Below are 16,484 nucleotides of genomic sequence, written 5' to 3' on the forward strand. Positions count from 1 at the left end.
GCGCTGACATTTAGAAGGTCAGTCTTCTACAGGTGTGTCCTTGTTTGTTTGAAAAGTAGAAGCAACATTTTCTTTTTGTTTGTTTTTTGTTGTCTGTGACCCTTTGTGACAGGGTTTGGTGTGGCAGTATGTGTGTGCGTGTGATGTGCATGCCCTCGAGTGAGGTCAGGCGGTGTTTGGGTTTGTGGGTGAAGAGTCACTTTGCATGGGTGTGTATATGAGTGTGTGTGTATATATGTCAGTGCGTATTTGTGCATGAGCGTATATGTGTGTGCGTGTGTGTGTGTGTGTGTGTGTGTGTGTGTGTGTGTGTGTATATATATATGTGCTCCTGCAGCATTAAGAGAAATGGGTGAAAGGTCCCTTTCCAAGGGAATTTTTACCCAGAGTTCAAAACATGAACCAGATGTGTGTGTGTGTGTGTGTGTGTGTGTGTGTGTGTGTGTGTGTGTGGCTGCGTGCACCCTCTGCTCCACTCCACCCTCACAGGCACCCCATCATATAACACCAACCCCCCAACGCACTAACCCCCCTATCACTATAGCCTCCTCTTCCCAGTGCTCCTTCATACACTGCCTGGTGAGCAGCAGGGAAGGATGAAAAGCTCTCTTCTGCTGCTTCTGCTGTGTGTGGGGCTACTCTGCTGCTTGTCCCAGCCATCAGGTGAGTGCACGCTCTGGGTGTGTGTGTGTGTGGGGGGGGGGGGGATATGTGTGAAAAGGAGAGAATAAGAGAAAACTCAAACATGAAAATGATGACTTCAGTACTTCTTTTAAATCATGGCAGAGCAATAACTATATATCTCTCCTCTGTCTATTTGTTTCTAGTTTCCTCTTCTAGAACACCTAGATTTATATTTGTTATGGCAAACGTTTGTGGTATTCTGAGATCTTTGTCATCATGCTCACTCCCAGTAGACCAAACCTGTGCAGAATTATATTGATTTTTTGCATATGTGACCAAACATTATTAGAGAAGATCATCCAATCCACACCAGCTTCTTACTGGGATGTCTACAGTCGGACAGGTTCAGTTTAAATATTTTTGCAGAGGAGGGTTCTATTATGAATCCCTAATGTCATATGCAAATCCACGTGAACAAGGAAACATGTTACTGCCGCTTTTTGCGGTTAACATCAGAGATTAAATGTGTTGGTAGGTTTTTGGCCCTTATCATTACATCTTACAGCAGTCTTGAAATACTATTTTTCTCATTGCTATGTTGGCATGGTACCTCAGTGGAAAAAACACTGACCACTTGGTAGTTTGTAGGGGCACGTTCAGAGCCCCAGGATCCCACCATGAGCCTTCTGAGAACCTTTCTGACAGTATCTGAAGGGCGAGGAGTTTCACTGATGTACTTGTCCTTGGTGGTGGTGCGTGACAGTAATTTTGTAATTTTGTTTTGTAATGTTTTGAGGAATATGTGTGCTGTTTAAGTCTATAAATCATTGTAAATTCATGTAGATTTAGGGGGCTATAATTGTTCTGTGATTACAAATAAGATTTGAATAATTGGAGTTGGTGAAATAGGTTTTTTGAGGCTTTCAAGTGCTTTCTTTGTTATTTTCTCCACACATACTAGTTTAAAACTAAATTAAATCCTACTACAAAAAAAGCAAATAAAATACTATAACCATTTGTGTATCTTGTGTGTGCGTGCGTGTGTGCGTGCGTGTGTGCATGCACATTCTGTGACACTAAGCCCCATTATATATAATGTGCTGATTTTGTATCAAGTGTTTAAATATAATTTTTTGTGCTTTGGTTGTGTATTTATATATCCTGTAGCGGAGGTGACCAAACAGTGCCAAGAGAGGGTTCTGGGTAATGAGAGAAAGCGAACATGTTCTAAAAAGTGCCTGCAGGATAAAGATTGTGCTAATAAGCGCCAGTGTCTGTGTGATGGACAGTGTGGACTCAGCTGTTTGGCCCCAGGTCAGATTCTTAACACGTCAGAAAACCAGCACAAGTGCTTACATGTTTAAGCACACACGCAGTGTTATGAAAGTACTGTAAAGCATTACATGAACAATATACTAAATGACAATTTATTTGAAGCTCCCTACTTAAGAACTACATAACATTTTTAGAATGTATAGCTGTCTAGCTTATAGGGCATATAAAGCTATGTAGGTAATGCAGTTAAGTGTTATGTTAACAAAAACACTGATAAATGTGAGTCATGTATGTTTCATAAAGTCCTTAAGTAGGCACCTCTACACAAAGAGCCACTGGTTACTGTAATGAACTGGACACTTAACGAGGGTTTCATTCAAACAGGACGAACGTGTCCATGGCCTCTTCCCCCGGCGGAGAACATCGAAGTCACTCTCCTGTCACCCTCTCCCTCATTCTCTGCCCTCCTGGAGGCGCGCTGTCATCCAGGCTACGCCATGGCCAACGGCTTGGGTGCCATGATACGTCGTTGCCAGGGCGACCGACAGTGGAGCGGAGGCGAACCTCTGTGCATCGGTAGGCTAAAACTTAAGGCCGATAACAGGGCCTTAGCAACACATGCTGGACTTTTCAGTGAAGTGCTAAAGCCACTAAAGCCAACAAGCTGCTCTAAGCATGGAGTGAATTGTTTGAGAATTTGGTACTATCAGATAGCAGTGGTGGTGGTGCGGATCAGAGGGAGTTCTTACACTGTCTTCAGGCACATCGCTGTGTGTTACAGACAATACATATAGTTAACATAGAGCAATCTCATATATATATATATATGTGTGTGTGTGTGTGTGTGTGTGTGTGTGTGTGTGTGTGTGTGTGTGTGTGTGTGTGTGTGTGTCTGTGTGTGTTTATCCGGTTTGTCTGGTCCTTATTATATAGAATGAACATAGAATATTTACATTTTAAAGCTCTCACAGATCACTTCCAAGCATAACAGAGTGAAACAAGCCCTGATAAGAAGAAAAATCCCTTCCCTCATTCTTTTCTCTCTCTCTCTCTCTCTCTCTCTCTCTCTCTCTCTCTCTCTCATTCTCTCTGTTTCTTCTGTTTCTCTCTCCCCCCTCATACACATACACATAAAAGAGACAAAACAGAGAAAGAGAGAGAGAGAGAGAGAGAGAGAGAGAGAGAGAGAGTGAGAGAGAGAGTGAGAGAGAAACACAAACAAAGATGCACTATGCTTTGTGGAAGAAAAGTACAAGAGTCTAGTAACAACTCTGTAAGCAATTTGCCTTCATCTGGGTCACAGCATGCAGACTGAGGGCTACAGGGTCAAAGCCAAGGCCCTATAGATCTTTAGAAATCAGGCCCAAACCAACTGAGCTTCTGGCAAGAGAATCTGTACTCTCACCCCTACTGTAACTCACACACACACACACACACACACACAGACATAAGATGAGAGACACTTCCAGGAATAAAACAGTTTCAGAGATGGTTGTGGGCGTTTAAAGAGGAATCCTACAACAACACCTGCAGCTCAGTGATACTGACAGAGCAGAGAATACACACACAAACACGCATGCACGCACACACTGTAAATGTGCTAGATTTCCTCTCTCTTCACTAGCCTCACCAGTAAGTCACCCACACACATTAGAAATGATCAGATATGAGTCAAGAGAATGTGTGAACTGATCATTCCAGATGGATCGCTGTGAAGCTTCAGGGTCTGACTGAAGCTGTACGCTTGGCCTGTTCATCTGCCCTCCCTTCCACCTACCCACCAACCCACTCATTCATCCATCTGCCCACTGGTCCTAACCAGCCCTGCTGCACATTTTACCAGATACATGCCTGGACAGATGCCTGGCACCCAGGAATCGAAAGCGTTTTCTTTCCCAAGCAGGCTGAAATCCATGCAGAGACTACGATAACTTGCTTTCTTCCTCCATCTCTCTCCCTCTCTCTCTCTCTCTCTCTCTCTCTCTCTCTCTCTCTCTCTCTCTCTCTCCCCCTCTCTCTTTCTCTCTCTCCCTCTTGCTGTCTGTCTCTCTCTTTCTCACTCTCTCTCAGGTGTGAGTCCTGCAGCGGAACCGGTTGTTCTCTGCCCTGTGCCTGTGGATGAGCTGCTGTCGGTATGGGGCAATGCTGCAGTAGGCACCATCGTGCGCTACCGCTGTGGCCCTGGGTAAGGGAAGCAGGCAGGAACACAGACAGAGAAGCACACAGATCACTTCTCTATGTAGGCTTCAGTTGTGTTTTTTCTATGCTTTTCCCATCCCTCCCACCCGTTGCAGATCTGTGCTGGTTGGGCACAGTGAAAATTTCTGTCATGAGAACCAGACGTGGCGTTACCCTCACCCCATCTGTCGACGTAAGTGTGTGTGTGTGTGTGTGTGTGTGTGCGTGCGTGCGTGCATGCATGTGTGTGTGTGTGTGTGTGTGTGTGTGTGTGTGTGTGTGTGTGTGTCTACGTGTGTGTGCGCACACCTTTTCAATATTTATGCAAGACTATAGAGTTCCATACAGAGATTATGGTGGAGAGTTTAAAAAAGCAGGACATGAAATACACACATTTGGATTAGATAAACTGAAAGTGTCAGAAACACCCTGTGTGTGAGTGAGTGAGTGTGTGTATATGAAAGGGTGTAAATGAGTGTACATTTGCAAGTCCTTCTGCTTCAGAGTAAAGAGAGAGATGTTCAAGCCTGAGCAGAAAGTGAGAACTGAAGAGCGCGTGGGTGTGTGTGTGTGTAGGAAGGTAGTTTAAACCAGCGAAAGTATTTGGACGTGTGTGTGTAAAAATGCATAAGTGTCCGGGGTGACAGACTGGAGTTTGGATGGCCTTTACGCTTGTTATGCTGCCCTCTGTTGGATCAGTCTGAACCTACATGTTGTCGTGTGCGTTGCTTTTCTATATTAAATTCCGAGTCTGCCATCTGCAGGTTACTAGGAGGTACTACACCTGTTTGTGTCACTTCACTTTGTACATGGCCTTAGGTCCCAATTTAGAGCCTAGATTGTAATTTCTAATTGTGCAATTAGCTAGTCTTGTTTGTACGTATATATGGATTTTTTTTTGTGAGAATCTTTTAAGTCAGTGAAATCCTTTTGACTTATTAAATGCCTCTTTTAAAAAACAGATAGGCAGCCATGTCTGTCCCATAGGTGTGTTTTGTCCACCACCAGTGGAGATTGATCACGGTTACCTGGTGGCCGTCCAGAAGTCTGAATATAACGTGAATGACACCATCTATTATCTTTGCAAGAAGACCTTCCTATTGGATGGACCAAACCAAGTTACTTGTCAATCAAATGGCACATGGAGTACTGTGCCTTCCTGTCGAGGTAAGAGAGGGAGTTTATTAAATAAACACTGCATTAATTATTGGCTTTAATTCATGCATATTTACATTTACAATCAGTTATTTTTCTATTAAACCATAAAATGAAACTGTCCTTCTGCCCACCGCTCAGCCCCTTGTCCAATCCCAGCCCAGCGCAGCAGGGTGGTAGTGGGCGGGATTAAGCGCTGGCCCTACGACCTGACAGATGGTATGGTAACTCACGGGGAGGATGTAACATTCTTCTGTAAACATCCAGAAAAGCAATGCAGTTTCACGGCCACGCAGGCGTGCTTTGACGGACAGCTCTCTGCACCAGGTTGCTACCTTGGTTAGTCATATGTACACAAACATCCACATTTACAGTTAATGCATAACTTTTTCTTCCACTCTCCTTAATTCTCTCATTATTCTGTATCTTCGCAATCCTCTCTCTCTCTCTCTTTCTCTCTCTCTCTCTCTCTCTCTCTCTCTCTCTCTCTCTCTCTCTCTCTCTCTCTCTCTCTAGACCCCACCTGGTTTCAGTATACACTGTACCCTCACCGACTGGTGTCTGAGATTGATTCTTGTGACCCTACTGACCTGGAGTAACCACTGCACCTGAGTAAAACGGGTCTCTGTTTTACTGATCCCACAGAAGCGTACTGGACCCAGACTTCTCACCACTGTCTAGCCTCTAATGACTTGTAGCAGTCCTAGTACATGTCATCCAAATGAAGTGGAAAACATGAAGACTTTTTTACTGTGCTTGTCTTTTATGCTGGACCAGAGTTGAGAGAAGTAAATCCAATATTAGTATATTTCACTGTATGCTAATTTGGAATCTGCGTATCTCACAATATGGAGGTTAACAGGACTTAATTCACACCACTCAGACTAAGAATTTCATTTGAGAAAAAAGTATAAATGGATACTACATTTTTCATACAGTGTCTTATATTAGTGAGTTATTTTAGTTTAGCAGCCAATTCACTTTATATTGCCTGGACAGAGTTATCTTAAACTGAATGCATCATTGCTTATTTTTGTTATGATGTTTTGCACATTTAATATGCTACTAATTTGAAGATTAATATACAAAATTACACGAAGACACAAAGTTAAGGTAACTCAAAAGTCTGAGGTGTTTGTAGTTACCAACAGTTTTTCTTACTGCTTTGTTGCTATTTTAAATTAATGTCTAGATTTATATCGTATGTTTTTGGAAATCCACAGACACGGCAAAGATCTGGAGTTACCAGTGTAAGTTATGACATATTTATTATTCATTAACAGTGTAAGTTTTATGGTATAGGACAAGGGAATAGTACTACGAATACACATAAGTAGACAAACAAACCAAAAGAAAACTGGTACAAATATTTCTGGTAAAAGGATGCACGTGTATTGAGCAAAGTTAATCTGTTTAAAACAAATCAAGCTATTTCACTTGAAATTCATTTTTATTCTGCTAGAATAGCTTCACAATAAACAAGAAGTTGGAAAATTCTTATTTGTCACCATTATTTTTTTATTTGCCTATGAATAAGCGTTACTGCATGCCATGTTCTAACTGATCTATTGGTTATAAAAACCCATGGGGGTCTATTTTCATTACCACAATTCCATACGCATGTTGTCAGAAAAAAAATAAATAAATAAAAATTCTTTCCCGTATTTCTGCAGTTCAAACCCTGTATTAAGCAGCACATGTACGCCGCCGTGTCGGACGGACTAAAGTGCGACACCACAACAGCCGCTCCCCCGTCCGCATGTCTCCGCCCAGTCATTCATTCATATTTGGTCTTCCGGAAGTATACGAGGGTCGGGTTAGCCAGTGCCTGCGCGAGCTGACTCGTGGGGTGAGAACAGTTTCATATTCAATATTTAAGAAAAAAAGAAGTGTTGCGAGATTGGTTTCAGTCGCGTACCGAGGCGGTCGGGATGTCGCTCGAATAACGGCGTTTCGTGAAAACTGTTACCTTAAGAAAGTTTTAAGTGTGCTGCATGAACGAGTAGTCTGCGCACTGTCACCGGCTCGAACCGTCGGTACGCAGAAAATGGCTGGTCGCAGGTCCGAGCGCGGAGTGTGCATCAGCGGTGTGAGCGCCTTGCAGCCTTCGTGTGAGCGTTTCTCAGCGTGTCGCTCTTTAGGCAGTTCAAATGCACGCAAAGGGGCACGGGTTCGAGTGGCTGTGTCGCTTCACGACATCAAAGTGTGGTAGGCTAAATGGTTTCACCTCCGGATTTCTTTTTATTTTTTTCCAAATCGGACCTCCTACTCCGCGTAATGGCGTCCGTGTGTGCCTGTGTCGCTTGCTCTCCTTAGGACACGGCCGAGGGCGCCGACTTGGGTGCTAATGTCAAACCCCGCGTCCAGGTCGTTGAGCACTGGGCTTATGAAGGGAATAAAAAGTACAAGTGTGACGGATATGGTTTTATCCCATAGAAGCGCTTCACTTGCACCCACGTTAGGCGGTACCGCGGCTAGACTCCACCTGGGGTGGATGTCATCCTTTAGCAACATTGTAGAAAATTAACTCGCAACTTCCAAGTTTTGTACTGCAGTGTGCCGTAATGTCGGCATTACTAGCAACATGTTACATTCTCCCTTCAGCCTCGGGGTAAATGCTTTATGTGCAAGATAAATTAATTTAATACGGGTGAATGCTAATGACTTAACAGTCATGCTCAAAATAAAGAACAATTTAAATATACAACTATGCGATATTTTGGTTGTTTTAGATTTGGCAAGTTTAATGCACTAAAGAGACCCCACTACCCTGTCATTACTGTGTAATATGCAATGTTCATTATGTATTATTATTGTCTATGCAGGAGCAACTTTTAAACTGAATCTGAATTTTGGTAGTGCTCAAGATATTGCAACATTTGAGGCCTGCGCTTCACCCAGTGCTAAAATGAAAACATAATATAAAAATACATGATGATAGTACATTAATAAAACTGAATTTGTAATAGTATTTTAGAGGCCAACACTTGACAGTGCTTCAGTAGAACAGCTTGAGGAACTGGAAAACTGAACACCAAATATTCTCAATATTCTCTTTTTGGAAAGTGTATGGTAGTTCAAAAGCTTGTGTGATGGGCATTTAAATAGCTGCTAAGGCCTTATACAATATTATAAGATACATTTTTGAGCCTGTAATGTTTAAGGACTTTTCTGCCGATAGGAAGAGTAATATGTTCATCTTACCTCAAACCTTATGCTTTCAATTCTTAGTCATTTTTAGAAATCTCAAGATTTATCTCAAGTGTTTTTGTATTTGTAATCTTTCAGACTGGGGCATGGCATGTAAATTGATATCTTTAAAAAATTGGTTAATTTGTGGGATGATTTGACACCTGTATGATAGCCTTCAAACAGAAAAATGATCTTTGCTTACTGCGGTGCAGTGCGTATCACGGTCAAAGGTCATTTCCTTGGGCCACATGGTAGATGATGCTGCATGAATGGCCAGCGTTATACACTCTTCTCATTAAGGTAGACATTTCAAGCGTGAACGTGCTCAAGACATGTCAGATCACTGGGTCTTGACACCATCTGTCAACAGACCTTGTAGTTACTACTTTAGGAGGCTACAAAGTGATGCCAAACGTAATGGCTAAACTTTTTTTGTGTAGTACTTATTTGGAAGCAAGGGAAATTCATGTGTGATGGATAAAACCATTTTCTAGTCATTTTGTATATAGAGGTTTCCTTTAGCTCTCAATGTTTAATGGTTTTATAAAGATTCCATTAACTAACCACTACTAAAAGTAAATAATTGTAACATTGAACTAAATGCAATATTATATAATTTCCATGACACTAAAATGATTGTGTTAAAGACTTTTTGTAGATATTTTCCATATCAAGATGCTTTAGCACTGTAATGGTTTTAAGTCTGTCCATTTTTCATTTAGTCAGAACCTATACTACCTCCATTTGGCTTGTCCTGGTATTACAAATTAAATGTAGGCAGCTGGACAATGAAAAAAAGCACATGATGGGAACCAGTAATACATTGTGTCTACTGATATTTGCTGAAAAAACAAGGCCCTAAAATAGTTAAGAAGTGGGTGGTGACCGACAGAGTTGGAGAAGGTTACTTTCCAAATGCAATGTATTACATACTGAATATGTGAAAGGTTATGTAATATTTTCTGAGCAAAGTAACACGTTATTTTACTTTTGTGGTGATTTTGAAATATGCTGAAATGGAGCACACTGTATGGTGTTAAAATGAGAGTAAGTAGAATGGAAAAGAGGTGACTGGCACACTAATGTTATTGGTATTAAAATGCTGCTATTCCCATGGTATGATGGTTCCCGTGGCTCCGAAACTTCACAGTTTGTTTCTAAAATCACTCCCTGAGCATAATTTTACATTATTTGTAAAATAAAAAATAAACTTCTTAATATTCTAGTGTAAACACTTCAAAATTCTTATTAGCCATTAATTAAGTATAACTGCGGTGATGGGGTGTAAATGTTGCGCTATGCGTAAAGATTTTCATTATGAAGCAGAAATGTGTACATTATTGCTGAAGCCTAGTACTTATGAATATTTAGATATTTCCATCTAAATACATGAATAAAAAAGCTTTACTTTGTAGCTCCTCTGCATCAGAGCAGGGTGCTCCAATTTGGTGCTTGGTGTATATTTTGAGAAACGAATAGCTTGAAAATCTTGCAAATGATAGGCAAACGATATTATTATTAGTCTGAAGTACTTCATTATAAGTCTAAGAATGTTAATAAGTGAAGTAATTGAGTTTCAAATGGTAATGAAGTACTTAATGAAGTAACCATAATAAACCCTACACTGCCTACTACATGGTCAGCAACATGTATCCTCTCATGTTCTGCCTAAAGATAAGGTAAAGGATCGCCTGTGTATGTGACCTTAATGTTTCAAATTGGTTTTGAAATGGTTTCCATTTAAACAATTTTTTTTTTGCAACAGCATTATACTGTGACTGAGCAAGGGCAAGACCTTTTCAATGCTCATAACATATGTGCAGAAGCACTTTGCTTGCACAGCTGATGAACGACCTCTGTCTAAAACATTCTGTTTCTCTGGTAACTCTGTGTACTTTGCAACAAATTTGAATATCTCTACATAACCTACATATCTTTGATTCAATTGATTTTGTGGTCTCCTGGGTACGTCTAGACAATAGTATGCAGGTTAATACATTTAAAAGCTTGTATGTTTCACCATGGTGTGAGAAATCAATATTGACCAATGTGAAATTATTACAATAATGAAGTGGGACTTTTATTTTAATATGAGGAATATTTATAAGTTATCAAGTGTCCTGATGAGAAAGGTCTCCTCACATGCTTCCTGTTGGGAAGACCTCTAATATTGAAATGGCCACTTTGATGTTATGATTGATATGTTTTCTATTCCAAAGCCATTGTAAGATTCCTACCTGATTTGGAAAAAAACAACAAAAAACTGTGATATCCATGCTGTGCTCCAGACTTCATATCCCTACAGTACCACAGTTATTTGTGACGGGGAGTCAAAGAGAGCATAATTGACCCTGCTGTAGAGGAGGAAAGAATAACCTAGTTCCTCTCTGTCAATTAAGTGTTGGCATCTGTTAGGTCACACATACAGATTTGGGAATTTAGTGCTGCCTTTCAAGCGTGTTCAGCTGTTTTATGATGTATAAATTGTCGCTCGGAAAGATGTGTTTGATGGCTTCACAAGTCTTGGAGGAAGCAAATGTTTGCCCACAGCCTCCCAGGTTGGCAGCTGTCATGAGATAGTGGGAGATCTAGATAGGATGGGAATTCGCAATGACTATATTTGGAGAAAAATAGGATAAAATTATCTGTATATTGTTTTTTTTCTGATGAAACTATAAGATAGTAGAAGAACTCAATAAAAAAATTGCTATGTATGTTTTCCCAGATTAATGCCCTTGACCAATGGCTGTGACAGTGCCGTGGATGGAGACCGACCACTCCATCAGATCAGGAAATGGATCTGTTTGCATAGTCTGTGCAAGAGGCTTTGGAAGAACACTTTTAGCGATATCTCAGGTAGTAATAAACTGACTGTTTCCAAAAGTTCTGAGTGACATCAGCACCCCTTGAGGTGAGCTAACAACTGAAGTTAGCGTACTCATGGTTCGAACCTCAGAGGTGATTGGCCAGGACCTTCTCATCCATCCAGCAATCAGGAAGACCAATCTTGTCACATTCAGAGACAGTCAGAACTATGGTGGATATGTGAGGATTTTAAGTTGGTAAATCAGAAGATCTCAATGGAATTTGAGCCTAATGGCAAAATACCCCAAGTTAATCCCTCCATCTCAGGAGTATCCCAAGAACAGAGTCAGCTAGGCATTTACAGTTTACACAGCTACAGCAAGAAAGGATCACCAAGACAAGATTCATATACGATTTCAAATTATATCCCTACTCAGTCAAATCAAGCCATTGAAAATGATGCCGTCACTGCAGAAACCAAAATGAGCAATGTACAGATATCTTCAAAACTGAAGTCCAACATCATGCCTGACAACATTTTAATGGAGATGAATGAACCAATTACCAAAGTGATAAATCTCAATTCTAACTTCTTACCGAGTGATTTACCAGACATGGCAGTACAAAGACAATCCTCTCCTCAAATCGATTCTCCTGGTATCAAAACATCTGATGGAGGTGTCAGTCCCATTACCAAAGAGGAGGTTAAAATACAAGATGTTGCAAAAGTTACAGACTCTGATGATATAATTCTTGGAAAAATGGAAAACTATGATACACTTAAAAAGACTGGAGATTGTGTAAACAAAGAAATGACAGAATGCAGTCAACATTATAACAATGCTGACTGTAACGCTCAAATCCCTTTTCACAAAAGACCAGAAGGACTTGATGTAGCAATGTCTAAGACTAGTGCTGAAGAAGTCACAGAGCAGCAAGAGGTGTTTGAAGCATTGGATTTAAGCTTGCCAAAAAAGCAGGTCAGGGAAAATAAAGAAAAATGCAAATGGGTTATAGATTCTGGATATGAAGGTTCCTTATTTATGGAGGTAGATGAGATTGAAGATGATTCTCAACATGTAGAGGTGGAGCAAGATGAGGATACTGAGGAGTGCTGGTTTCCTTGGAGAAATGAAGATAATATGAGCAATTTTCACATGGAAAATTGGAAGGAGCACCCTTCTGTTTCACATGCAGCCATGCCATCTCCTCCATGTGCCAGCTTTTTGTCTCCTGATCCAAAGGATACGCTCCTTATAGATGACCAAGGCATTCCTTACACACTTACCCCAGATGGTCAAAAGGTTCCCCAGATAGATCTTTCCGAAGTGCCAAAGGCTTCCATGGAGCAGATTAACCCTGGATTTGTACAGTCTGATATTGACTCATCAGGGCCTGTCCAAGATTCTGACAGTTATCAAGAGTTTCTTCCAAATCCGTCTTTAAACTCATCCCCTGTTCTTTCAACAGAAACCTCAGAAGCTACCTTAAGGGTGGAAAAGAAATCTTCTCATGACTCTACTGTTCAGGCTAGGCCAACAGCCTTATCGGTTGTTTCTAGCTTGTCTTCTGTTCCTATACAGATTGTGGCTAGTAACACTGGATCCAACACTCCCATCCTCCTTCTTCCTCCTTCTCAGCTTCAGACCCTTTCATCATCAGCATCTAATGCTAATCCAGGAATTATGGCTCTGTCGTTGCCTTTTGCGCTTGCTCAGAATCCGCAGTCCTCCCCCGTCTTTCTTGTTCTTTCAACTCCTCAAGTGTCCTGTGGAATTCAATCTTCCTCATTATCAGGGCAGTTTGCTCAGATTTCCTCTGCATCCGCTGTTGCACTTTCTTCACCTTCAGGTTCGCTTAGCCTTAAACCAGAACCAGACTCCTGTACTACTACTACAAACCTCTCAGGACAAAATAAGCCCTGTAAATTTTCTTCGTCTCTCCCTACCTCACCCAATGCCTCCTCTAGTACTTCCTCAGTGACCTCTACAAGTCCCACTAAGCAACTGAAAACTGATATCTGTTCTGATACTCCCACTTCTTTTCGAGAAGCACTGCTTAGATTAGCGGTATCTGCTGAACAAAAAGATGAAAACCGACCTGAATGCACTGTTGCGCCTTCAGCGCTTACCCCATCATCCTGTAGTGAAGCAACCCAGTCACATTCCCCCTCAACAACTAATGGTCTAGAGGAACATTGCAACAATGAACAAGCGTTGTCACCAACCTCTGATCCAGCTTCCATCTCGGTGGACCAAACGGACTCTTTATTAAGCCCCATCTCCACCGAAGATCTTCTGCCACAGTCATCCACTTCATCTCCTCCAGCATCACCCATATTTCCCACCAACCATCCAAAAAACCAGGATTCGCAGGCGTTAGGCCCACGTCGTATTCTTTACTGCCAGTACTGCCCAAGGGTTTTCTACTACCTCTCAGACCTCGAGCGCCACTCCATCACACACTCTCAAAACAAGCCACATGTGTGCCAGCTGTGTGGAAAGGCCTTTAAACGCTCAAGCCATCTGGAGCGACACAAGCATATCCACACAGGCCAGCGGAACTTTGTGTGCCAGCTTTGCCCACGGCGTTTTCGAGAGGCCGCAGAGCTAACGAGGCACCAGCGGGTACACACAGGTGAAAAGCCTTTTCAGTGTCTCTTATGCCACATGCGGTTTGCTGAGCGCAACACCCTACGGCGGCACACTAAGCGCAAGCACCAGGGTCAGCAGCAGGAGGCAATGAACATGAAGGTAAAGCCAGAAACTGAAGGGGTCTCCGTTGTTGGTGTGCAGGGGCAACAGGAAGAGAATGCAGAGTGGTATAGCTCAGCAGTGACTGAGATGGAATCTGACAATGATACAGGAGGAGAATGAAAGCAGAAAAAATCTTTGTGTATTTCATAGTGTGATTTTGTGGAAATTGAGCTTGCATTTAATTTTTTATTTTACATCCAAATTCTTTTCCATGCTGCTTTTACAATGTATACAGTTAAATTTCATTCCACTACAGTAACTAGACCTTTACCATATATCACTAAACGAGGCAGCACTGTGGCTTTGTGAATCTTGTTTTAATGGTATTGTGTCTAACATTTATCTGTATTTCTTTTTAAATGTGTATTTTACTCTCACACTTCTTAGATTGTCTTAATTACAGGAGTTTTCTTTTCTGGTAAAACGAACTATTTTGCTGTGATGTTAGTTCAGATTACCTACACTGTTCAGATTACCTATGATAGACAGATTACCTATGCTGTTCAGATTACCTATGATGGACAGTGCTTTCCCTAAGATAATGCAAATGTTCTCATCCTTGCTTGGTCACTAAGTAATGTGTATTTCTTTTTAGATATATACAGGGGTTTACTTGAGTTTTATATTTTATTTCAAGCTGTGCACAGCTTTGTTTTATTACCCTTGTGCCTTGAATTATTATATTTCAGCATTTCTATTAAGAAATAAATAATTTGCCTTTTGTTCAGACAGAAGAAATCATGTGTACCTTGGAAAAGACCATTAGTCTGACTGATTAAAGTAATAGGAATAATTTTAGGGTGGCATGTGCTCTAAGGTGAATTTTATTGCTTTCAATTTGCTGCTGTATAATGTAATAATTGAAGTGGAAGGGTTCTCTGTTTCGCTGATATTACTGGATGTGTTCACAAAATCATGGGTGTATCCTTTTCTGTCTGGTCATTTAAGTTATGCACGATATGCTAAATTAAGTTACAGTTATATATAGTATGAATGACACTGAAAATGTAGTTTACATTAGAAGCAACCTGTACATAGACATAGTATTTGATCCTTGGATTTTCATTTGCATTGCTTAAACATGAGTGAAACTCAAAGAAACGCATATCTGCAGAGTATATATATTGTGTAATATATTAATATATTCCCTGTAAATAACAAAAGATCACCCTGGGTCTAATCGCCTAGGGTTAATTTGACACTCACTATAGCTTGTATTTTCACATTTAATTAAGAATCTGAATATTTGCACACTATAATGGAAGCTTGCTTGCTGACCCTTGTGCTTTACTCCACTGGTTCCCGTGGTCAATTATCCAAGCAATTTAGTCCGCTTGGGCCCCACTGGACCGCAGATATCGGAAGCTTAAAGAGCTTAGGCCAGGCTGCTCTGAAATATCACCTAAATGGCTCTATTTGGTTTGCACCCTTGTGTTATTCTCATTTTACATTCAAATGGATTCAGATCAGTTTTATTTACTGAACTAATTTCACAGTAGACCTGCCACAGAGCTGAGTTACCCAACTTTTTTAAAACTGTAATGATATGTCATTGTCACAAGAGAGTCACAGGAGTCCTCCGCCTTTTAAAAAGAGTGAGCAAATTTGCACCCTGTAAAGTACGCAGAAAACTATACATTAAAAGGTGTTTGGTGACATCTAGCATCTACAATACACAAACTACACAGCTATAGTAGACACATGCAGTGAATATTACAGCTGAAGTACTGTATGGCATAATCTCTGTTACGCTCAGATGTTTCAATAAAGGGCCCCAAAATAAAAATAGTCTTAGATATTTTTATCTGAAATACATTTTTGTTCACATTTTTGGCTAGTGTAATATGCAATGCTATTGTTACTCTGATCAACTCATATACTTAAATGTGATCTTTTTCAAATGTTTTGGACATTTATAATGACATATTATTAATAGACTTTAACACTATTGATTACTATTAAAATCTCTTTATCAATTTATGTGAACTGAATTTTCATTTTCAGTATTGTTTGTGATTGGTAATATTTTATCATGTGTGTTTGTCTGACATAAGGATTCATTTACACTTTTTTACCTCTGTGTGCGTGCATGTGTGTGGGCGCATATGTGCCTGCATGCGTTCACATACATGAGTGACACCCCAGATGTGCCTTTGGTCTGTGTTCCATTTGGCAGCATCTTCAAAGGGGTGGTGGACCACCACGCAAAAGTCACTTGAGAGGGCACCCAAGACATGATTTACATTTCTTTATTATGGCTTTTCGTGCTTGATCTAACAAAATGTTGCCTTTTGTACCAGTATTACATAAGGAGTCTCGCTCACTCCGTTCACCCAGTTACGTAAAAACATGGGTACATGTGCAAAGCATTCAAATGTTATCTTTACTTCTCAGCAAGTTAGTCTAGTGTCTTTTCTATGGAAAAGGGTTCATAGCCAGTTGCTGAGTTCTCATTTGTCCTTGTATGACTGATAATGACCTTGCTGTAGTGTGCACAGG

General features: G+C 40.8%; 1 protein-coding gene across 4 annotated transcripts; it reads left to right on the top strand.

The window, feature by feature from the left end:
• The first annotated feature begins 514 nt into the window (after nt 1-514).
• Nucleotides 515-15,933, top strand: ntd5 (ntl-dependent gene 5). 4 transcript variants are annotated; one of them, XM_035531201.2, is made up of 9 exons: nt 515-663; nt 1,792-1,938; nt 2,284-2,475; nt 3,970-4,084; nt 4,194-4,270; nt 5,065-5,244; nt 5,374-5,571; nt 5,749-7,081; nt 11,150-12,822. In XM_035531201.2, the coding sequence occupies exons 1-8, from the start codon at nt 597-599 to the stop codon at nt 5,829-5,831; spliced, it is 1,059 nt and encodes a 352-aa protein (XP_035387094.1). In that variant the 5' UTR covers nt 515-596; the 3' UTR covers nt 5,832-7,081; nt 11,150-12,822. The 4 variants fall into 4 exon arrangements, with proteins under 4 accessions (XP_035387094.1, XP_081552895.1, XP_081552894.1 ...); XM_081696769.1 differs by having other exon boundaries at nt 5,086-5,244; XM_081696768.1 differs by lacking the exons at nt 515-663; nt 1,792-1,938; nt 2,284-2,475; ... (2 more) ...; nt 5,065-5,244; nt 5,374-5,571 and having other exon boundaries at nt 5,828-7,081; nt 11,150-15,933.
• Nucleotides 15,934-16,484: the final 551 nt, after the last annotated feature.

Source organism: Electrophorus electricus, chromosome 14 (genome assembly GCF_041902795.1).
Source record: "Electrophorus electricus isolate QZ-2024a chromosome 14, ASM4190279v1, whole genome shotgun sequence".
NCBI classification, from domain to species: Eukaryota; Metazoa; Chordata; class Actinopteri; order Gymnotiformes; family Gymnotidae; genus Electrophorus; species Electrophorus electricus.